Raw genomic sequence first — 24,983 nt, 5'->3', positions numbered from 1 at the left:
GTTTAGCAAAAAGGAAAGTGCAGAAAGGCGTCAACTTTTGGCCAGTATGAATTCAATGCAGTACAACAGCTCTAAGCAGATCGACAATGGTGAGTTTTATGATAAGCATTTCTGGTTTTCTGTCATAATTTCTTTTATGGGTGTACAAATGATGACAGTACTTTGTTTTATGTTTTATCGCCTTCCAGTTGGTTTCGAGGCATGACGCTGACCTAATAAGCCAGTCGTCATATGTTCGAATTTCGACTGGGAGAGGCTGTTAGAGTCAATAGGATCGTAGCAACTGGCCCTGCAATTGTCCGGCACTCTAACAGCTGGCTGCGAAGTCTGTCGTATAAAAAAACAGGAGGTCAAGTTCCGATAACGGAATGTAGCACCTAGGCTTTGTTTGTTTTACTGTATTTTATTAGTACTTTACTTACTGAATCGTGTTTTTAATCAGCTTTCTTTCAATATGTGGTCAGCGCAAAAATATAGCAGTAGTTACTAAAACTCAAATGTGCAAACATACGAAGTGCTACGCATTGCGATATATCATTGTTGTCGTTATCGTTTAGCATAAAGACCCCGAGGTGGGTCGTTTTGCTTCAAGTAATCGTCCCATTCAACTGGGTCTTGAGCTTTTCATCGTCAATATCTCATGCATCTCGGAAGTCGCAAGTCCTGTTTGATTTGGTAGAGCCATCTCACACATAGAACGTCTCTGTTGCTGTTCCCGGTGCACAAAGGGCGAAAGATGGAACTGTTTTTTGGCATCTTTTGTTCACATTTTTTGTTCGCTTGAATGCCCTCCATAATCTGAAAGCGTTAAAAGATCGTTATGGCTCACTATGATAAAATTTAAAATACTACTTTTTTAAGTTAGGAGATAGAGACATAGTTTGTTTAGAGAAGTTGTAGAAAATGTAAAAGCAAGCAACTTTGTCAAAGAAATAAAATTTCTATCTTTAACCGGTGCACAGTTATACAGCATTTTTTTTGGAAGTTCCTTAAAAATTTGTTTTTTATTCTTAACTTTTGTTAATTGCATTTGCATGAATATTCTGTTCTGGGCAATCTTCTAAGCACTCAAAACACACGTTTTCGCGGAAGGCCACAAAGCTCTTGAGTCGTTACTTACAAACTTATCGGATATTAAACTTTATTTTTCCTTAATTTCATTCACGAAGCTGTAGTGTAGAATGTGGCAAGTGGAGACGTGAAATTAGTATATCACCTTGAAGCTTAGGTCATTTACCACAAAACTTTATGGATGCCGCTTGCCCCTATCCACGCATATTAGCATACGACAAACATGCGTTTTATTAATTTTTTTTAACATTAAACATGTCGTAAAGGGGTCATTTGACCCCTTTCTGGACACTATTCCGCTTAACTACTTTTATGAGAAAATATATTTAAACATAATGTTTGCTGCTGTACTGTTCCTCTTTTTATTGAGAAGAATATTAACGCTAATCTATCGATAATCGCGGCATTTCCGGTCTGTTAGTGAAAAATATTCGTAGAATGCAGTCGGTATGTTAAGTGTTAAACTGCCTAAATCTTTAACAAACTTTCTGTGCACGTACGAATCTAAGGAACATTGTAAGCTTAGAAAAATAAAGAAAAACTGTTCGTTCACTGAAAATTTGATAAAGATTGAAGCAATTTAAAAGATGATGATGGAGCCCACCTCATTCCCCTACAAAGGTTTGAGGTAGTCGATTTATCTAATAGATAGTTAGTGAATATATATATGAACCAGGTAAGCAAACAAAACGATCTGATCTTGATACCAAGTTTAGTCCGCTACTAAGTTGACGCCGTCCCGACGAGGTCATTCCCGCTGTAATTAGCAAGCAAAGCACAAGTCCAACCTTCAACCTAGTTTGAGACTTATAAGGGCACCCCCACCCAGGGAAATCAAGAAAATTTCCAACCCGAAAAAATCTTTGACTGGCTAGGAAATTATACATCTAATGACAAGCAGAAGCATTAAATCTTCTTGAATACTCACGAATTTGTCAATTACTAGTAGTTAGGTCAGATGTTTCTAATGGAAAGAACAGTCAAACTTAATATCAGAAGATTACTCTCTTTTTTAACTACATTAACAATTACAAAATCCACCATCACCATGATGACGAACATAATAGTTTCATTGTGCTCTAAAAATACTAGATTAACAGATGTCCAAATTAAATGATCAGTTGCAAGAACTTCGTCAAATATTATTTAAATTAAAAAAAGTTAAACTAAAAAACTCAAAATACAGCCTTTACGTGTGAAAAGCATTGTCCCTTAAATTTTGATTGCGTCGGTGTACGTCTGAAGTGACTAGGTATCGAATTGTATATGTTAATTCCTTTAAAAAACAAAGAATTTTGAACAGCACTAGTTATAAAATTAAGTGTTCTAATCTCTGCCGGAAAAGAACGGCCCAGATAACACAAGATCGTAATAGAAAGTTCACATTAAACCGTTTTCATGTCAATTTTACATTGGATTTGTATAATGATTAGAGTATGTCAAAACAAAGTGAACAATAAATTGTTTTTCAGTCGTGCGTGTCTTCATATACAACTCATGACTGTGAATTATAAAGCATTATAGATGTTTGCAATATTTAGTTATATCTTAATCATATATTCAGGAGTATTAAGTTGCGTTAAGTTATAAATTACAGTTATAAATTAAGTTATAAAAACCGCTGTATAAAATGCAAGATAGAATTAAAAATAATCGTCAAAATTTTCGCACGTATATTGCCTCCACATTGGTACATATATGCTCTTATCTGGAGTGAAATAAACTTTTTCGTTCAGATATGATGTCGTATTTCTCAGTTGCAATCGAGATATACAAACCAAATGGTTTACTAGGGGAATTCACTGCATCGTCCGGCAGCTAGGCGACGTGGCCGGCCCACCATAGTCTCCCAACTTTCGCCAGATGTACAATGGGAATCTCTCCAAGTAGTGCCTGCAACTCGTGGTTCATGCACCTACGCCACTCTGCGCTATTCGTTTGTACTCCACCAAAAATAGTCGACAATACCTTTCGTTCAAATGCTGGCCTAACAAGTCTGAAGTATGTGGTTCATTAGTTATAGGCGAATTGAACCATTCATTTCTCTGTTTTCTCATGATAAAATCGTTTGCTGATGCTCGTCGTATATATTTTCATTTTGCGAATTTTCCAACCTCTGTTCACGACAGATTTCCGGCTATTTAGGCAGCATCTGATAGCCACATTTGAAGTTAAGCGATCTACAGTTTCAAGCACCGAGTTTCCATTCAACGTCCTTGTTCCGTTATTTAGGTTGATGTTGAATATATCGAACCGTATTTGGTTGAATATTCATAGTAGTTTCGTTTTGCTACGTTAACTTAGTAGGGACACGCTGCTGACCTGTGATGAGGATGCCATATTGGCTTTAGCCATCTGCTTCTGGTCTGACGTTATCATGAGCCGCTCACACTTGCATGAGTTCTCCCTTCCCTGGCAGCATATAACGATGGCTTCCAGGTTAGTTACTTGATCTCCACTAAGCTTGGTCGTATTGCTGGAAACCACCTTGGGTTACTAGGATACTGCGGTAATTATTAACTATCTGTAATAACTGTCGCAGCACGCCATTGCATTGGTATTGAACCATCACCAACCACGGCTCGTCATTAGTCTTGAAGATATACTCTCAATCGCCTTGCGTTGTCCATAGTTTCTCTTCAGTGTAGCGTTAGCGTCTGACGTCTTCAGCATTAAGACGTCTAGGCTCGTTCTATATCACCTGATTTTTAAGTAGGTACAAAACAGGCCAAACTGGTGTTTATAGTATCCAAACAGAATGGGACAAGACGTGAAATTAAAAGAACGGAAGATTAGATAAGGGAGGGTCATTGGAGTAATGCTTGGTTCGGATCCCTCAGCTTGGGTAAGGAAGAACTATCTACGAACCTAATAAGCGTTGCTTCAATGACCCTTCCGTTTCTAATTTTTCGGTCTTTCCCCTTCACGTCTCATCTCATTCTTTTTGGCAATTGGATACTGGAAACCCTTGATTTCATTACTTTCTTCTATTGCTCCCTTCGTCTTTTGGAAACACCACCGTTATAAAAAATTAATTAATGCGTTATCGCGTTATAGGTCAAGACTATAAAATATAAGGTTACCCTTTGACAGGGATGGTTCGATCACTTTGACTCAATTTTAATTCATTTGACAGTACCGTCTTAACGGGGCCAAATATGACAAAGTTGCATATGGGACATTTGTAGAAAAGGTTATTATCTATAATTTTGCTGAATAAAGTTTTGCTGTATCTTTTGTAGTTACGGCGCTACAATCATAGTATCTTATTAGTGAGTGACCACTGATGAGTTATTAGCGTTGTAGCACCGTAACTACAAACGATACAGCAAAACTTTGTTAAGAAAAATTGTAGATTAGAACTAGTTCTACAAATGTCCCATATATAACATTGTCATGTTTGGCTCGGCTGAGACGGTACTGTCAAATGAATCAAAATTGATTCAAAGTGATCGAACCATCCCTGCCGTTGACGGTACCCGTCGTGACTGGCTCAACTTGCCGCATCCACGGTTGGTCTGCCAAAACATGAACTTTTGGCGGATTCGCCCATCTTCTTCTTCCTTTCCTTATTAGGAACAACCAACCGTGAATCAATAGTACGCTTCTTGGTTTCGCTGCTGATGATGAAGATGAAGATGCTGATACCAGGTTTCGCTACCTACTCACGGTAAAGCTTTCTGGTGTTGATTTTGGTCATCGTGTTATGTTTGTCAACCGCCCAGTCGTCTGCTAGAGTCAGTAGGATCGTCTGCACTAGCTCCGTAATTGTCCTGGGCTCGCTGGATAACCCGCTGAAAAGTCTGTCGTTAAAGAACGACAACGTTATAAAGACGTTTATAACCCAAGGCTTCTTTTTTGCTTTGTTATGTTTGCCATTCCGTGTCGGTGCTTCCCGGACTTTGAAGACATGCAGGCCGGCACGTTTCATTGTTTTTCATCACCTTCTTCACAGCATCGCGAATCGAAAGTGTATGCAATCATCACTTGAAAAGATTCAAAACCATTCTGTCCTTCACCAGGTCAGCTGTCTTCGGTGTTCTGCAGTACCTGGCCACCGCTGGGTCGTCTGAGTCACCTTGAATGACTTCACCACCTGCGACACCATCGAATGATGGATTCCCAGGTGTTTCCCGATCCATCTGTGAGATGCAGAAGAATTTTACATTACAGCGCACATGATTTTTTGGCGAATCTTCTCCAGCCCCTAACCACTTAACTAAAATCAATCGGAATCATTTTTTGGGCATAAGTTGCTTAAGACAGCTCCTAATTCTTTGTTTTTCAAAATTAGTGCGTAATCGGTTGAAATCCTAATTATTTATCCCATAACCCATTCAATGGACTTGATTTAAGGAGACATAAACGGCTTAACATTTTGAACAAATCTCATTTTTTACCTTGGATTTTTTCAGATTTCAATTTTACAGACTTTCCCGCTTATTTTGATCACGCGGTCGGATCATTATTGGGCAGTAGCTGAAACCTCAGCGAAAGTATCAGGAGTCAAAAGTGAATAAGCTTGAGCATAACCATCGCCATAATACACGCAGATTTCCGCACTATTCGTAACAGTTCAATTGACATATACAGGCTATAACTACATTGTTTGAGCTAAGGCAATATAAATTTAAAAATAGTACATTTTGCGGAACAATTTTATGGCCTTTATTCACTCGGGAATACGTCGAAATCGAGCATTATAGTATCGTATAGAAATACAATGTAGGATACCAAGGAGATAATGTCGCTTTTATAGCTGTTTCTCAGCCCTTAGGAACACAATTAAAACCACTGTTGCAGGAGAAAGCTGATGATTTACCATCATCATGTTCCGATGTCTTTCATCGCCTGGCAAATGCGATCGTCAGCGTTACGGTGGCTGTGAGCATCAATCATGTTTATGATGACACTAATCTTTTTCGGGCCACCCACCCTCGTAGATTATCGTCGCCAGTGGTTTATGCGACGAGTGTGCACTTCGTGTTTCTTTTCGGTTCACTAATCTTCTCAACAACGTTATTACCTTCAGTTCAGTTGCAACCCGGCAGGCAGACATAAGCTGCGTCGGCCGCGGCGGCGCTAGCAAACTAAACTACCGCAAGAGGCGGCTGTGGTAATTTAGCGAAATGTTGACTTGGCGGAAGCTGGGAAAAATAAACGAAAGTGTTTGAAATTGTTCAAAGAAACATTCTACATCGGAGCCGAGCTCCGAGTCCAATCGAATCGGAAGAATACTTCCGCGTTTTCTTTTATTTATTTTTGGTATTAAACACAAATGTGAGTGAGAGTGCTATAAACGTAAACGGCTCCATATCTTTGGTTAATGGCTACTTTTTATTTTATTATAAACAAATTTTCATTCCCAGCAAATCTTCTCAATTGCAGCCGATGCCTTTTCTATTTATCTTGCTTGGAGCGAAGTGTGGAATGATGCTTCACATAAATGCTGCCGATAAACTTCGTATCCGTTTTCCAGTTGGTCTCGAAGAAATTATGTTCTTTGATGAGCTATCGATTTTTGTTTAGATTTGAAAATTGATAGTTACTTCCTTTCCCACAACGAAGCCGGTTTTGCGGTTAATCTCTTTGTGCGGTTTGTTTGTAATCGATTAAATACCACATAGCGACCGCACATGACAGTGAGTGACTTTGTGGGGAATATGGAAAAAAATATGGGGAAGATTTTCAAATTTCCTAAGATACTGGGTCAGGGCTTGGCACACCAAATATTTATATATCAGTATAGATATGATGAGTAAATTTATCAAATGCCGAAATTCGGCGATGGATTGGCAACTAATATAGTAAATCACGACATTAATTTTGCTTGCGATTTAACATAGGGTACGGGATGGTATTTTTCAGCCTATTTGCCTTTTCTTTCGCCAATAAAAATACTTACATACAATTTTAATATATTATAACTATTTTCTCAAGACTGTAAGTAATCTACTATTTTTTATTCAAAGAACGTCAAAACCACCTGTTCTTCCACTAGAACTAGGCCATAGACCGAAAAAATAGATGTCATCCCAGATAACACAAAATCGTAATAGAACGTTCACATTAAATCGTTTTCATGTCAATTTCACATTGGAATTGTATAATGATTAGAGTATGTCAAATCGAAGTGAACAATAAGTTGTCTTGCAGTCGTGCGTGTCTTCATATACAATTCATGACTGTGAATTATAAAGCAGTATAGACGATTGCAATATTTGATTATGTCTTAATCATATATTCAGGAGTATTTAGTTGCGTGTTATAAAAACTACGCAAAATAGAATTACAAATAATCGTCAAAATTTTCGCACGTATATCGCCTCCACTTTGGTACATATATGTTCTTATATGGCGTGAAATATAACTTTTTCGTTCAGATATGATTTCGTATATCTCAGTTGCAATCGAGATATACAAACCAAATGGTTTACTGGGATCGCTTAACGGGCTGAAAATACCCTCCCGTGCCCTATATAACGGGATAATTAGAGCTCTTTGTTATTGTTTTTCACTGGTGGGTATTTGTTGCACGGTAGGTTTTACCCAAATGTGAATATTTTAGGTTGAAAGTGTAATCATTTGACATTTGTGAGAAGTAGTTTATTTTAAGAAATTCTTTGTGTTTGTGCCGATGCAATTATGGACTCAAACTGATTATCTGAGATATTCTTTCCGATGAATGCATGTCCAGAAAAACATGCAACATGAATATTGTTGTGTTTTAACTAATGCATTTTTTCATTCTAAAGACACTAATTCGTGCTATGCATTGTTATTTTTTGCAGCTGCTTTTCAACATGTCCGGGAAAATCTGGAAGATCTCGATAGAAAAACGGAAGCAAACGAGACTGACCTGGTATTCTTGCAGGGAATACTGGAAAATCCGGCAGTTACTCAAGTGATTAAGGTAGGTCGAACTTACGCAGACGAAACATTAGTAATTTATTTTTTGCTTTTTGGAAAATTATCTTGTAATTTTTAAAAGCTGCTTTTTGTTGTCTTCTGTGAAATTGGTTTTAGAATAAATGGGGACCGTTATTTCTGGAGTCATTCGTCTCGATTCTGCATTCCGATCGGGCTCATTCTGATCAGAAACCTCCCGATCGACGTGTGTTATAGAATGTGATGCATTCCGATCGAAGCACAATTTCTGATCGGATCTGGTTGCGATCGGTATGTAGAATAGAGGCGATTAACTGGATATATCTTATGGTTATTAATACATTTTGCTTCGTGTTCAAATGTGTGATTTACTTTGTATTCTATCAAGATGTGCTCAAGTGCAGTTACAAAGTTTCCACATATTTGGCACTGGTTATTTTTCTACCGGAATGACCGGAATTGATCGAAGTTCCTTATTTTACTTCTAAAGCATAACAAGCATGATAGGGTAAAAACGCCAAATATGATAGAGGAATTTACTGGCAAAGAATCTTAAAAATTAATCGCAAATGTGGTATATTTTTCCCATTTTAACTGATTTATAGCGCGATGTGAATTTAATGTCGTGACAGTCGTCACGATGCGCACTTCCCATTGAAACAATGAATGAAGGAATATGTGTCAAAGCGTAAAGTCACTAAATAACAAGAGTTGTAATATTCTTTAACATGGAACATAACTAGTAGCATGGTCGGCCTTCCGTCGCCACTAGAAAACCCACTCACTCGCTCGCATTTCGAGAGCATCCTCCGACGAAAATAGCCGCCAGAAATCGATAACACGTGTTCAAGTAATACCTAAACGCAAAAAAGCGGGAAGCTGCTTGTTTGCTGCCACTAATTGGAACCTAACTCCCACCGTCTCGGTACCTATATATTAGGTCGGAACGCACTCGTAAAATAACCGACTTAATTGGACCAGTGACATATTTAGGAGGGACCGATCCATGTTCGACCCATCAAACTCTTTCCCCATTTAGTGTTTGTAATAGAGCTAGTGTGACGATTGCTCTTTTCTGTGTTAGGTTGGGATAGGTTATTTTTTCCAGAAGTAATTGCTCATAATTGCTGCAGAGCTGGTCAACTTTAACTGCATTTGTAAAGCGAATGTTTTTATTTCCCTCCCGATCTGGGCACGATCTGCCACTGTCACAGTCATAATTAAATCAGATTGTTTTAAATTGATTTAGTGGCACTGAAGTGTTCATGGAGTGCTCGTGTTGCGTTGGTCCAGAGTGTAATACAGCAAACATCATCACGCATCGTGAATCATGCGGACCGGTTGCGACTGGGGGAGACATTCGAATGGCCAATAATTTTATGAACAACAATTAAACCTCTTGAACTCTGTTAATTCAGATTAAAGAGGGCAGTTTAGTGTCGCAAAAGATTGCCACTGTGAAACGTTGCGGTGATGCAGAGCTCACACATTTTAGCACAGTTTAACGAAAATCATCACGTCGCCGGGAAAATGGTAGTCCGTTGTACAGCAGAATTTATGGAGGTTGGGATGTTCATGTTGGAGGATGATACAGAGACAGCCCACATTTACATTTGCAAGTGAAATCTTGTAGAGATCGCGTGATTTGGTATCACATGGCATAGTATTATACCGCTTTTATAGCCTTTTTGTTGGTGGATAAATAGCAAACGCGGAATGTTTGGTAATTGGAGTAATATTCGTGATGTTTCGTTTGTATTGTTTGTGTAGTTTTTTTGGGTAAGAAATGCGTATTTTGGAAGAATATATTGGGGAACACTGCATCTGAGCTGCTTTTAAAGATTCGATTGCTATGTAATATATTGTAGGAAAATGCAAATATTGAACGTGGTTTTCCGACAAGTTAAGCTAATCTTTTGAAAACATGATACTGCCCTAACCAGGGCCCAAAAACTTGGAGCTGAATTTTTTTTATAACTGTCTCAAACACGACCCGATTTGTTTCATTTTTCGAACGGAAGCTTTCAAGGGGCATTCAAATGTCTCCAATTCAAAGTCAGTTACGTCTTTCGTTGTTGACTCGTCTAATACAAACATGCATCACCGTGTAGGAACTATGCTTTAAATTTAATTCAATGACATTTTATTTCTACAAATGCAAGTTAAAGGATAAATCCAGATGGAATCTGGTTTTCAACTTAATCGGCAGCTCTTCAGCTGAATTCATTGCTCCATCATCGCCTGTCGGTTTTTAATTGAAGACTATGATGCCGGGTCTTACTTGTTTTTTACTGGTGGTATTGGTAAGGTGGCATTGATTAAATGGAAATAACGTAGGAAATAAAGAATGAATAAAAGTAAATCATAGAAGCGATTGCGATAGGCGGCAGGTCCGTAATTTCTAACTGGAATAACTATTTTTAAAGAGATAAAATGAGTGATAAAAACAACGAAGAAAATACTTGCTAATAAAAAGCCAACAAAGTAATTAAAATGGTAGTTAAAGAGTAAAGAAATAATTGAGATAGAAAACGAACTAAATAAATTGTTGATAGCATAGTATAGCAAAGCATAAATAGTTACATACTTTCGTAATTAATGTCAGCAATATTTCTTTGTTCTACAGAGTCATCAACTCATGTTGGTTACCAGCAATTTGGACTTTAGGATTTAAGTACATGTTCAAACAAATGCCAAACGCTTTCAAATCATTCTAAACGTCTTGATCATGCCCTTACAACCGTTGGGAATGGAAAACGTACATTTGTGCACCATTTACGGAGAGAACCACAGAAAACTTTATGACTCGGGTAATATTAGTAAGTAAGGGAGATTTATAAATTGATTCCTTCTGCTTTTCCGTGTTAAGGAAGACCGTAGGATACATCTGGCAGAAGTTAATCTCTAATATAATCTAATCTCACACTAACGCAGCCAATTCTTGAAAGCATCCTGGAAAATGACGATTACGTGAATCAATCATTTTTCTTGTCAACGGCCAGGCTAACTGCGCAGCTAACTGTATGCCAGAGAGAGAATTCCAAGGAATCAAGTGGAACACCAGAAATAGTATTTAATTCCGTTAAACTTCTTGAAATCAAGGGGAAGGAAGAAAGCGTGTACCTCCCGGACCAACCACTTCTCATATAAATAATGATTTATTTACAGTCGTTGGGAGTATCTTTGCTAATAAAGGTTAAGTGATACTCCGGACCCTCGGGGATGAACTAATGGCATTTAGACCAAAAGCCAGCCTGAAATTGGCCTAGGATACAGCGCCTTATTTCGCTCTCTGAAAATAGATGAGTCTACCAAAAATATTAGTTTAAATAATAAAATACTTCAAAATAAAGTCGTGTGTTATCCAAAACTAAGTTAGGAACTGAAAACCACACAATCCCGCACTTCCTAGCTTGGCTATTTAATTAAAAAGATGAAGTATTTCCATGTATGGCCACGTGGAGGCGCTAGGTAGGGGTTGGGATGGCTAAAGCTATGTTGGACGCTTTTTTCTGGTTGCCTTCCCCATTTCATATCTTAGGAAACATCTGGTAGGAGTTAAAAATAGAAAATCATTTTAATGATTTACTTATTACTGTGCTTTGGAATTATTATTAAAAATACTTGACAATCGATTGGTTACACTTGTTTTTTGAGTCTCAATTAAATTATTACCGAAATTATTACCTTTCTTTAATACTAAGGATAACCGGCTGGCTTCAAGGTACGATGCTGGTCTAACAAGCCAGACGTCGTATGTTCGAATGTCGGCTGGGCAGTGCTTGCTAGAGTCAGTAGGATTACTAAGGATTACTATTAGGATTACTAAAGATGTTAAAACAAATTAGCTTCATTCAATCATTTAAAGCAATTCATATCCATCGTTTCGACTGTGATCAGTTTTTTTGTATTTTCCGGTCCATAATGGGAAATTCTTGTTCCGGAACGTTTCGTTCCGATTTGGTCCAATAAAAAATTGGACTTTTAAATTTCATTCCGACCAGACTTCGGCCCGGATTTTCTGGACTATACCCGGATCGATATCGATCACTACTCAGAATCGTATTTCCACATCATCAAGTCAAATAATGTGCCAATGTATATTTTTATTACGAAGAACGAAGACGGATAGTCATCCACAAAACCCTATTATAGATGACCTACACTAGTAAGAGCTACGATTAAAGTTTTGTCAAACAAGAATTGATTAAATTTTCGATTAAAAATCATTTTATTTCATTTAGTATAAAAAATCAGTTCCAGCAGATTCCACCGCCTTTGTTCCGTAATGGCAGCATGCCCAATCCGGCCAAGATAGCACGAAATAATCCTGCTGTTTTAGGAAAGGCAGCAGGCATTACTCCAGACACTGCACTGGTTCGTATAAAATTTTCCTTGTTGACGGCCCCGGTTGGAACTCAAAATGTCGCTTTTCGAGCCACACCTACTGATCCCCTGCCAAACCAAATATTTCTTAGTGAGCTTCGACAGTTTCATATGCTTGAAAATTTCTGTCATTTTTTCCCTTTCACCACGCAATCGAACTTTGTCAGCACCGTTGTATGGGATTCGGGATCGTGTTTTGACCTCCTTGTTTTGCTTGGAGTCGCTCTCTTCTTATAAGTCAAAAGATGGCTGGTTTTTTTATTTCGTTGGACGGTTGTAGGCGACACTCCCAGATTGCTTGCTACATTTTGGATTGACAGGTGGAGGTTCTGCTTGAAAGGCTTTCAATTTTCCTTCTACTCAGGCTCCGTTACTGTTGACAAACCTTCAACTTAATAATTTCACCTACTTGATGTACGAGTAGCTCTGCAGGAAATCTGTTGCAAAGAAGAAAATGTTTGGCAGATCTGCGTCAGAAAGACGCAGTTGTGCCTCTCGTACTAGGAACGGATTAAGTAGAGTTGGGCGGAATGGAGGATCGCGTGATAGATTGAAAGGCGAACGGATTTGTCTATTGAGGATAAATGGCAGTTTTTTTCAATTACAGTCTCATCAATGTGCACTGTCCGCACGAAAGCAGACTCAACGAAGAGCGGTAAGCGTTCTACGCGTGGCTGGAGGTAACGTTCGACAGCTCTTCATCACTGGACATCTTGCTCGTCATCGGGGATACGAGCGCCTGGGTGTTCTAGGGAAGAAATTTATAGACCGGTGATAGCGCTCCTGCACATCGAAATGATCGATAACGGCCATTGATGCATAAACTTCGCAGCTTCCCTTGCCATGCAGAAATAACCACTAAGCTTCCTGGAGATCACCCAACCAGCATAAAATGGACTAGATTGACCATGTTTTCAGAGACAGTGATTCTTTTCTGACTTCACGAACTTGCGTTCCTTGCGGGGTATGGATATTGACTCTGACTTTCACCCAGTAGCAGTGTATGTGCGCTCAAAACTGCCAACCGTATAACAGATACGCCGAAGTCGTCCTCCTCGGCTGACAGGTAGATAATTTGCAATCTACCGAGAATTACGCAAGCATACTCGATGAGGCACTGCTTTCTTCCAAACCATCCGACAGATCTTGCGGAAATGCCGGAAGTACAACATGCCTAGGTATCGCATTTTTATTGACTTCCAAGCAGCATACGATACAGTCGATCGAGACCACCTATGGCAGATTTTGCACGAATACGGTTTACCGGACAAACTCACGCGACTGAATTATATTGGATCGAGGGATCGAGTGTTTCGTGCGCATTTCTGGGACACTTTCGAGTCCTTTCGAAACGCGGCTAGTTAGGGCTAGACAAGGCAGCGTTGTTAAAATGCTTGCAGGTTTCGCAGATCAGTACCGACGCCAGCCTCGGTTAGATTTCGCGTGGCTAAAGCAGCCAGACGTCGCCGCAAACTACGAGCATTCACTCGAAGCTGCGCTGCCGAAAGAGGACCAAGCCCCTCTCGAGGACTGTTGGAACACTATCAGAACAGCCATCAGCAGTGTAGCGGAGAGCTCCATCGGGCGTGTGGCCCGGAATCAACGGAACGATTGGTTTGACGATGAATGTAGGAGGGTGATGGATGAGGAGAACGCTGCGCGGGCAACCAAGATGCGTAGTGCCACACGTCAGAACGTGGAAAAACACAAACAGAAGAAGATGCAGCGAAACCAAATCTTTCGAGTGAAAAAGCGCTACCTGGAAGAGCAGGAATATGCAGAGTTGGAGCGGCTGCATCGTTCTCAGTAAACGCGAAAGTTCTACCAGAAATTGAACGGATCCTGCAAAGGCTTTGTGCCGCGAGCTGAAATGTGTCGGGATAAGACTGGCAGTGGTTCTGACGAACGATCGTGAGGTGACCGATAGGTGGAAGCAGCACTTCGACGAACACCTGAATGGCGCCCAGGCGGAGAACCATGGCGAAAACGATTTCGTCGGTGCAACAAACGGGGAAGAGGTGCCTCAACGATAGGCGAAGTTAAGGAGGCCATCATGTAGCTAAAGAAGAACAAGTTAGCTGGCAAAGATGGCATCGGAGCGGAACTTATTAAAATGGGACCAGAAAAGCTGTAGTAGAGTAGTGGAAAGATGGGGTTATCTGCCCGATCTATAAAAAGGGCGACAAGTTGGACTGTGAGAACTATCGAGCGATCACCGTTCTCAATGCCGCCTATAAAGTGCTGTCTCAAATCATTTTCCGCCGACTATCACCAATTGCGAACAGATTTGTGGGAACTTATCAAGCCGGCTTCGTCGAAGGTCGGTCTACAACGGATCAAAAATTTACACTGCGGCAAATCCTCCAAAAGGGCCGTGAATACAGTCCCCCAGTAGAGTCCCCACGCATCATTTGTTCGTTGACTTCGTCAAGGTGGTGGTCTTTCATGCCTGCTGTTCAACAACAAGGTGTTATGAACCGAGCGAATATTAACACGCGGGGCACGATATTCAACAAATCTAGTCAATTCGTCTGCTTTGCCGATGACATGGATAGTATCGGCAGAACATCTGTGGCGGTGGCTGAACAGTACACCAGACTAAAGCGCGAAGCAGAAAAGATTGGGTTAAAGGTAAATACGTCTAAAACAAAGTACATGCTGGCCTGCGGAACCGAGGCCGAACGACACCGCTTGGGCAGTAGTATATTGATCGACGGCGATGAGTTTGAGGTAGTCGATGAATTGGTCTACCTTGGCTCACTGGTAACGGCGGACAATGATACCAGCCGTGAGATTCGGAGGCTTATTATCAGCGGAAGTCGTGCTTACTATGGGCTCCACAAGCAATTGCGGTCGAGCAGACTAAGTCCCCGTACAAAGTGCACACATTACAAGACGTTTATTAGACCGGTTGTTCTCTAAGGTGCTGCTAATGGACCATGCTCGAGGAGGACCTGCGAGTGCTTGGAGTTTTCGAATGACGAGTGCTAAGAACGATCTTCGGCGGCGTACAGGAGAACGGAGTATGGAGGCGGAGGATGAACCATGAACTCGCACAGCTCTATGGCGAACCCAGTATCCAGAAGGTGGCTAAAGCTGGACGGATACGATGGACAGGGCATGTTGCAAGAATGCCGGACAACTACCCTGCAAAGATGGTGTACGCCTCAAATCCGGTAAGAACAAGACGACCAGGAGCGCAGCGAGCAAGATGGTTAGACCAGGTGGAGCGAGATCTGGCGGAGAGTACTCGGTGTCCGAGGACTTGGAGAGCGGTAGCCCTCAACCGAGTTACATGGAGAAACTTTGTTCAACAGGCTTTGTCTTAGGAGGGCAAGCCACCTAAGTAAGTAAGTAAGTAAGTAAGTAAGTAAGTAAGTAAGTAAGTAAGTAAGTAAGTAAGTAAGTAAGTAAGTAAGTAAGTAAGTAAGTAAGTAAGTAAGTAAGTAAGTAAGTAAGTAAGTAAGTAAGTAAGTAAGTAAGTAAGTAAGTAAGTAAGTAAGTAAGTAAGTAAGTAAGTAAGTAAGTAAGTAAGTAAGTAAGTAAGTAAGTAAGTAAGTAAGTAAGTAAGTAAGTAAGTAAGTAAGTAAGTAAGTAAGTAAGTAAGTAAGTAAGTAAGTAAGTAAGTAAGTAAGTAAGTAAGTAAGTAAGTAAGTAAGTAAGTAAGTAAGTAAGTAAGTAAGTAAGTAAGTAAGTAAGTAAGTAAGTAAGTAAGTAAGTAAGTAAGTAAGTAAGTAAGTAAGTAAGTAAGTAAGTAAGTAAGTAAGTAAGTAAGTAAGTAAGTAAGTAAGTAAGTAAGTAAGTAAGTAAGTAAGTAAGTAAGTAAGTAAGTAAGTAAGTAAGTAAGTAAGTAAGTAAGTAAGTAAGTAAGTAAGTAAGTAAGTAAGTAAGTAAGTAAGTAAGTAAGTAAGTAAGTAAGTAAGTAAGTAAGTAAGTAAGTAAGTAAGTAAGTAAGTAAGTAAGTAAGTAAGTAAGTAAGTAAGTAAGTAAGTAAGTAAGTAAGTAAGTAAGTAAGTAAGTAAGTAAGTAAGTAAGTAAGTAAGTAAGTAAGTAAGTAAGTAAGTAAGTAAGTAAGTAAGTAAGTAAGTAAGTAAGTAAGTAAGTAAGTAAGTAAGTAAGTAAGTAAGTAAGTAAGTAAGTAAGTAAGTAAGTAAGTAAGTAAGTAAGTAAGTAAGTAAGTAAGTAAGTAAGTAAGTAAGTAAGTAAGTAAGTAAGTAAGTAAGTAAGTAAGTAAGTAAGTAAGTAAGTAAGTGTAGCGCAATGTTGTCTGGTATTGTACATACAACAGGGTTTGAGATAATCAGCATAGCTAATAGATCGGCCTGATAGTGTAACATAGCAAATTTGTTTAAATAATGAGAAAAATGATATGGTGGATTATTTTCTTGTGGTACAGTCCAAACAGACTGTGAAACTTTGTGATTCAGGACATGCAATTTTCATGTGCAGGGCGTGGCCAATAAGATATGATTACAATCATTCAACTATGTTGGAGGGCGCCAAAGTGTTCAGTTATTGTCATTATATTTGTGTTAACATTGTCTACTTGGGCTCATTTTTCCATAAATAACACAATAGGAAGTAAATTGAGTTAGATCTGATTTGTTTTAGAATCGGCTTTGCCGATTCCGGAAATCTTGTTACATAACTTACGCGAATCAGAAAATCTTGTTACGTAACTTATGCCAGTTCGAACAGTAAACTAAAAGATAATGCATGCACCCATTCACCAGTGCAACAATAAACAAGGCCCGAGGCATTAAATGAGGAGGGAAAGTACTGGCTTCGTTTGAAACAACAGAATTCTGGTTTTCGCAACGTTTCTTTTAGGATAATTTCCATTGCGAAAATACAGCTTTTGAACCAATGACTTAGTGAAAGTATTTTTACTAGTTGTTTGTATACAGCTGTGTTTGATAGTAAAATGAGTGGAGTTTTCTCCTAACTTTCTCATTGATTAAAATTATAGTTTTGAGATCGAGTTTGGAGGATCTTGCCATATGCCATGAGGAGTGTTCTTTTTTTTCTTAGTTTATACCCCAAAAAATGCTGCTCGTTCTAATACTCGCATTTAGACTGCATCTTTAACATCAATGATTTGCAAAAGCTTACCGGCGGATTTTCGTTATTAATTAATTTGATAGCTCGCCAAACTTTACACCTGAAGATAAGAGGTAAATTTCGGGATTTACACTGTTTTGATTTATGACGAACATCTCTTTTGCATAAAAAGTGACTTAAGTGTAAAGTTAAATTGAGAACCCAAGGAACATTTTTGTTGTATAGCAGCTTATCAAGCGCTTGTTCCATTGGTTTTAGCTGTACAATAGTTGAAAAAGCTTCTCCTAAATAAAAATGTTTGTTGGGAAAGGTATGGTCGATATGAGTTACATTTAATAATTCGCTATATAGCAAGTTCTAGCGAGAATTTTTGATAGACTACATATTTAGCTAATCTTCATTTTCATACACTGTTTAATTAAAACAAAACATGTTTTAAATCTCTCAATTGTTGTATAAAGACATATATATATATATATTGAAGATTTGCATTGCATGTATTGTATCGTTCAAAATTATGGCAGGAAATTTAAAGCGATGACGTACCATTGTTATTCTTAACGGCATAACCGGCTTTGCCAAAACCACTCTTAACCGCACTAAACAGGTTTTCCATTCACTGTTGCCGTTCCATACACTCGCTGACTGCAGCAACTCTCCCCTTCTTATCTTTTAGGACCACAAAAGTAATCACTACCAACACAACGACGCGCGCAGTCTGTTTTGCAATCGAATACTTCGCGGTAATTGTGCTATTCGGAAGGCGTTGGCCACTTATACCGGTGCGGTGCGGTGCTATCATTGAACAAGTCTCCCCACGAGGTGTGACGTCTAGGGCGATCGTAATAGAGACCTTTCCTAAACATTTTCCTCCCAAATTCTCTAGTGCTGGTTTTTGAGACTTATATCTCAGTTTCAGATTTTCACCAATATGCTAAGTTTTTCAGTTCAAAGCTGACCTCGGATTGAGATTTTTTTAAATGTGCATCCAATTTGCATGCGCTTGTGAAGCGCAGCATTGTTATGAATTAATGCCACTAGCTACTGGTGGTGATTAAACCAGTGACGATGGTTTCTCACGCTGTGATCTCGTAGTACTAAGAGAGGGAGAGTAGAAAAAAAAAAGATCGAGCAAAGAGAACTGCTAGGTATGATCGAGCACGATCGCTCGTCTATGGTTACTGGAAATTCACCACTTGCGAGGCCCCTTATGCACCTGGTGAGTGTACCACACGGTATTCTCGTGAGTTTTCCATTCTCGCGTTCCATGCTAATGCTATGCTGAATCATCAACATAGCGGCAGCGGCAGCGGCAGTGGTTGCCGTTGGCGTTCTCGTAATGTTTACAAGTTCGTTTTGTGTACTGCGGCTATGCTAAACGAAACGGAGAGGGGGCTCACGTAGTCGTCATCGTTTCCATCGATGGAGCCTCAACTCACCACATGCGAGCGCGCGGTTTGTCAGTTTCGAGAGAACCGCGTTCGTTGCAAGTTGCGTGTTTTCGACGCTCGGCGTTTGCGTCACCTTGCTTATTGCTACCTCCTAGGAACCGTGCCTTTTCCCTGACTGATTGTTTTAGTTTCTTCTTCCATACGCAGTGGAATTACTATTTATTCCCTCGGTTTGTTTCACTTTTGGATGGAGTGTTGAATGAATGCGCTATAAAGAAACCTGGTATTGATTCAGCAGTGTAGTGCGACTTCCAGTTGTCGAAAGCAAGAAGATATACAGTAACACCTAAAGTGGAAATTAGGTTGATTTTAAGGTGTGTACCATTATTTTGAGTATGATATATATTACTCATCGAGAAACAAGAGGTTATATGATCTGAGGTGGTTGGAGTTTTCTAAATAGGTCACCACAAGGGAGTGACTGCAGTTATTCGATGCATTGGATATTAACCACTGTTATTACATCGAGGTTTGCTTGATTTGAATTAGATTAACTACGTGCTATGCATGACACGCCAATGGGGGGTCAACGTCATCAAGTATCTAAGAGATCGTTGTGCACCTAATCGGTTCCTATAGTTATTTCAAACGAAAGTTTTAAATTACGTGATCCAATACCTGTAACTTTTAACTTGCGAAAAAAGGCTGCTGGTGGTCAAAATGAACGAAAATTGCAGTTCAGAGCTTGTAAATTATTTTCGGGGAGTCAAAGTATTCGCAAAGGTATCCACCCATGTTTCATTCCACGAATACCACTTTACCGAACAGGTAGTATTAGTGTAATGACTTGGGTCTTCTTGATCGCCCCGAAAGTGAGACGGAAAACATTGATCGAAAGGGGGGGAGGGTGAACCCTTCACTTGACCGTCAGCCAGTCGGTGTGAGGTGAAAACAGGTTTCGCGTTTTCTCATCAACAAAACAAATCGCATCCACACGAATGCTTACAATTACTACCCTAGGCAGGGCAGTGTAGTGGTTGCTAGTCTTCTTTACGTTTTGTCGGTTGATGTTCGTGGAGCAACCACAGGCTACCTATACCTATTATGGGAGCTTTAAACTTCTGCGAGATGCGAAAACCTGTTTTGCTCTTCAACTGAATCTGTGCTTTCAGCATGAGCGTGTGCGAGACGGCTTGGAAAAATCTACACACGCTGCAAGCTCCTGTTGTAACACTTTGTCTTCTTCTGGCTATAGTGGCTCCATTTTCGTTGTTTTCTTATTCTAGCCAGTGAGTTTTCCTCAGAGTTTGGTGCTTCTGTATGTCACTGGGTTATGGTGGCAGCTCTAAACAATAACAATTGTGATATATGACGCAACGTTTCGTATCGGCTGAGATGACAGTCGGCCGGAAAATTGGCGCTGTGCATTATGGCAAATAACCATAATTTAATTTATTTGCTTCATAGTGAAATAATGATGATTGGTGTTGATTTCGTTTGCTTTCGTGTAACACATAATTGCATAGAAGTGAGGTAGTCAAATATTTTGTTCGGGTTTGACACAAACTGTATTTTTGAGAAAGTTGATAATATTATTCGACCAGGCCATTGCAAATTATTTTTAAAGTTTTTGGTCATTGCAAATTATTTTTTTGGCCACCCTTGGAAATTGGCTTCAAAAATCGGCGGGCAAAAAAATAATTCATAGAATATGAGTTAAGTTTTTTTTTATAAAATCAATTGTCTGTAGGCTTTACAGCCTGAAAATCTCGAAAAATGAGTATACGAGTTGAGTTAATGCTTCTGGCGAAAAACAGACATGAAAATTCGAACAATGGAATTTCCGAAAATCGTCCAAAAATTTTTTTTTTCGCTTTGGCTTTTCTTTCGTAGATTTTTGTATGGAAAATAATAATGTAAATATAAAAACCCATATTTTTTTTTGCTCAATTAAAAAAATCGTTTTGTTTGGGTCCACAGTTATTGGGTACCCTTTAAGTTTTGCTTGATGATGGTTCAATATTTTTCGATCGGGCGCTCATTGTTGGCCACATGTCACTCCATCCGGCCAAAACAGCACAGAACGTGTTGTTTCAGGGAAGACTGCAGACATTTTTCTGAACACTGGTTCATGTAAATTTTTCGATCGACGATTCCAGTTGCATTGAAAACGTTGCTTTTCAAGCCATAGAAACAGATAGCCTGCTAAACCAGATATTTTTAAGTGAACTTTGACAGTTTCATATACTTGAAAATGTCTGCCACCTGTCCTCTTTCGCTTAATGTATAAGACTCCTCTCCAGGAAGCTGTGTGAAGTGTACCTTGACGTATATTTCGTCGTCCGGTACAGATAGTCTCTTAAACGATACTCCTAGCTTGTTTACGATCTCTCGAACGGAGAGGTTGGGATTTCGCTTGAAAACACTGGGCACCGCTGCGGCTTGCTGCTTTAAATTTCCTTTCGATCTATACTTGCTGACTGGTGAAAAATGTTCCTCGAACTCCTTTATTTTATTAGTGACACTTGATTAGGTAACTTTTAATGATTTCCGTAACTCAACGGGCGAGCAGCTCGGACGCGCGAGAAAAGTTTTGAAACATTGATCCTCTTACTAGGACGGAGGATCTGGATAAATCAAGAGCAAATGTCAAAATAAAAATAGAGGCATTATTCTGCACGCACACAACTCCAAATTTGTTTTTTTAAATGGATGATTAAAAGAAATGCGTCAAGTTTTAATCAACCAAATTTGGTCGTCTCACCCTTAAATTTGAAAAAGTATGTATGCTGCACTTGTAGAGATAATCATTATCTATAAAATTGCAAAGTTAAGTATTGCTTTATCTTAAGTATTTACGGCTACGGCGCACTTTCGATTCACACTTGTTGGTGCAGCTCGGCCCATGAGAGTTAGTTCCTTAGTTCCTTCTTACAGAACGTAATTTTTCTCGGTTTGTATGTATTGAAATTGGTGTAATTCATTAGTTTTATATTGGGTTTTTTACATCAGAGTTTTTCCACCATTACAGGTCATATAACTTCTGTTACCGCTTTTTAGATTACTATAATACATTAATTGATGCGCTTAAACTGGCACTGTAAGAAAAGCTCCTATGACGAGAAATTACAGATGAACAAAACGACTCACATGGAAAGGCTTTTGTAAAAGTGTATTCTTTGTTCTTATTAGCTCGTAGATTAAAAAAGCCCCGATAAAATGGCACATTTGTATTGGTTTTCCGATTGATTCCTTTCACTTTCCTATCCTTTCAAGCAAAAACATGATATTGAAGAGCACAAACTCCTTTCCCTGCCTGCCTGCCTTAGAACGTTCGTTGTTTTGTTGGTTGTTATTTCTCGTTTGATCAATATTATCCGTTCTCAGTGCCATTTTATCGCAGCATTGTTTTTTTTGTGTCTGAGCGCTAGACACCTGTCAAATTAGTATGCAACTGTACACGAAATTCGTCGCGTCGTTCACGAACGGTTCTGTTCCGAGTCAAGTTCAAGTGTATATTTCTTCGTCATCAAGGTGCTTAAAATTGCAACAAGTGGCTGTTTGAGCGAATGCAGCTAACCGCTAACTAGATTCTCAATGCAAAGTATGTTTTGTATGTTCGCAGCCTGAATCGCACCACGGCCCGGCCATGAACTACGGACGGAAGACACCGTCGACCTACAGGTCGACACCATCGGTATATTCACATATCACAAGCCGATCGCAGTCCAACTTGCACTCACAACGATCTAAATCGTTGAAATCACTGCGAATACCATGGTACCAGAAGCCCATCTTGCACAACAACAAATACATGGACATACAACGAGGTGCCATCATTACTGGAACGTTTTCAATTTTCGTCGCATTATTCACAATCATAACAGCCATTTTTGACATTTACTGTCTGGCGATGGCCGCTCCAGGATCAACACACTACGGATACTATGTAATTTCATACGAGTTTGTCTACGTGGGAAATGTTCACGTTCGAAATGCTCTCATGATTGCCGCACTGTTTTCCCTGATAGGTGGTTTGGTAGTTCTGATAACCAGTATTATGCTGGTTCACGCCCTGCGTAAGGAGCACGAGAATAGAATCGTCCCGTGGCTGTGGACATTTGCACTTTTCACATTATTCCGGTTCTTAGCTCTGCTGCTGTTTTCGATTGTCAACGACCTTATCTTTGCGTACAACATTTTGATAACTCTGATCTGGATCCTGATCGTTCTGGCTTCCGTGTACGGATGGATGATGGTGTATTCACTGTACCTGGAGTTGGCCGATCTGACCAAGTTGGAAGATCTGGCCCATCTACGCATGGGTACCATGCAATCGCTCAACGCTTCGGTAGCACACTCATTGGCAGGATCTCGCCCTACGACTCCGCACAGTACAGTCTCTACGATGCCCGTAGGGGGCGTAGTTTAGTGTGAACAACGTACACGCTCTAGCCATGGCCAGAAGATCGGTAAGATTGCTGTAAAACGAATCTATAATTTAAGTGACGAACCCGCACTTGAACGTAACAATAGCAGTTAAGTCCGTCCAAGAATTTAGGTGTTAGAATTTATTAAATATTCCATGTACGTTTAATCCAGAAGTATTAACGTTGTCAGTGAAACATAAAATAAAAACAGATGTGTATAGACGTGCCTTTTCTAATGAATATCATGTTACTACAGCCGCCTTAAAGTAACGCTAAAAATCTATTTAAAAGATTTTGTTAGTTCGATAAGTCAAAAAATCATACAATAAACGAAAAGCGCTATTAAAAGTCGTGTTTCATTGTCCCTACCAGAAAACCTCTCGAGGTCAGTGGTCTGTTCTTTTTTTTGTGTTATGCTTTACCCTCCAGCACCGTACGCTATCTTATGCAGCAGCATGTTTTCTTTTCCTCGAGGCGTGAGTTCGATGAACTTTTTTTTGTGTTCTGTTGTTTACCTGCCGGCTGCAAACTTTCTATTTTCTGTTCTAGCCGTTGAGGTTTTCTATTCCTACGCTATCGCCAGTAACTTATCTCCCCGTGGCACCTACGCACGTGCTAATGGATATTCACAGCTTTTTTTTTGGTTCGTTTACGGTGTTCAGGTATAATAAGTCCAAGAAGCTCGGAAGGTATGTGTTTTATGACGGGTGTTTTTCTTTCTATTATATACGTTTGGCATATGGGGAGATCTACTTATGTTTCATAATGTATGTCAACATCTGTTGTTTTAATAACAAATATAAAAAATTCAGAAAGTGTGGCTTGAAATTTTCTTAATTTGCAGTTGTGCTTTTTGTTCTAGTATAAAAGTGGTTTGTTATGTATTATTGCTTAAAATTATAATTCAAAACGGATTGTGACACAATTATGCAGGGAAAATAACTGGGTTGGAATTGGATTTTGCTGGCTAGTTTTCAAACTTGTTGTAGTATTGCAGAGATATCAATAAGAGGTTTTATATACATAGGGAGGAGTCTTGTATGGCCGAACAGTCCGAACACAAAGATTTCTCAAAAGTAATGTTTGATAAAAATATTCGGAAAGCATGGAAAAATAGTTAATTCAAAGATTTTATGGTGTCCCAATTATGATGTCTTCGTTCCAGAAGGTAAACAAATAAGGACTGTCATCTGCCATTTGAATTGTTTGTTTGAGAAACCCCTCAGATGCATTTGACGCAATTGTAGGAAAACAATAAAAACTGATTTTCTCGATTTATTTTCAACCCGAACTAAAAGGGGTGTGAGGAACGAACCTTTTTCCGGAATTTGAGAGAAGATGTAGCAATCCCCGAGGATTCAAAACTGTCAAAAACTCGTGAAAGTCGACTCATGTCAAATGGCGCTTGTGAGGTAAATTTTCCAGTGATTAAAATTTTCACTCACAGGTAGGATACACGTTTTTCGCTCACCCATTATTCTCATATGACAACTAGATTCTGTGGTCATCTGTTTGTTCAAAGCGAAAGAAAAACATTTTTCCGCTACAAAATGAGAGTTGATATCATTGCATTTTTCCCTGAAAAACATTTATCCTCTCTCAGTGAACCATGAAAAATATAAATCGCAGGTGGAATTGGCGCGAAACTCTAATGCAATACTAGGTATATAATGAAACCCATGGTGATACCCAAATACATAAATTCGGTTGTTTTATATGTCTCTCTCTTGTTTGCTGGTTGCTTGGTAAATTCAAT

At 39.3% G+C, this 24,983-nt stretch overlaps 2 protein-coding genes across 2 annotated transcripts in view; both read left to right on the top strand.

The window, feature by feature from the left end:
* The window catches only part of LOC128744335 (protein PALS2), a 72,476-nt gene that overhangs the window by 19,763 nt on the left and 27,730 nt on the right, over positions 1-24,983 (top strand). The window contains exon 2 of the mRNA XM_053841243.1: positions 7,863-7,984. Within this exon, the coding sequence (XP_053697218.1) occupies positions 7,863-7,984 (122 nt within the window). The remainder of the gene's footprint in view (positions 1-7,862; positions 7,985-24,983) is intronic.
* Positions 18,888-23,562, top strand: LOC128744336 (uncharacterized). The gene is made up of 2 exons (XM_053841244.1): positions 18,888-19,171; positions 22,423-23,562. The coding sequence occupies exon 2, from the start codon at positions 22,447-22,449 to the stop codon at positions 23,227-23,229; it is 783 nt and encodes a 260-aa protein (XP_053697219.1). The 5' UTR covers positions 18,888-19,171; positions 22,423-22,446; the 3' UTR covers positions 23,230-23,562.

This window comes from Sabethes cyaneus, chromosome 3 (assembly GCF_943734655.1).
Source record: "Sabethes cyaneus chromosome 3, idSabCyanKW18_F2, whole genome shotgun sequence".
Classification (NCBI taxonomy): Eukaryota; Metazoa; Arthropoda; class Insecta; order Diptera; family Culicidae; genus Sabethes; species Sabethes cyaneus.
The sequence above is the reverse complement of the archived record's forward strand: the minus strand, read 5'-3'. Positions and strand labels throughout refer to the sequence as shown.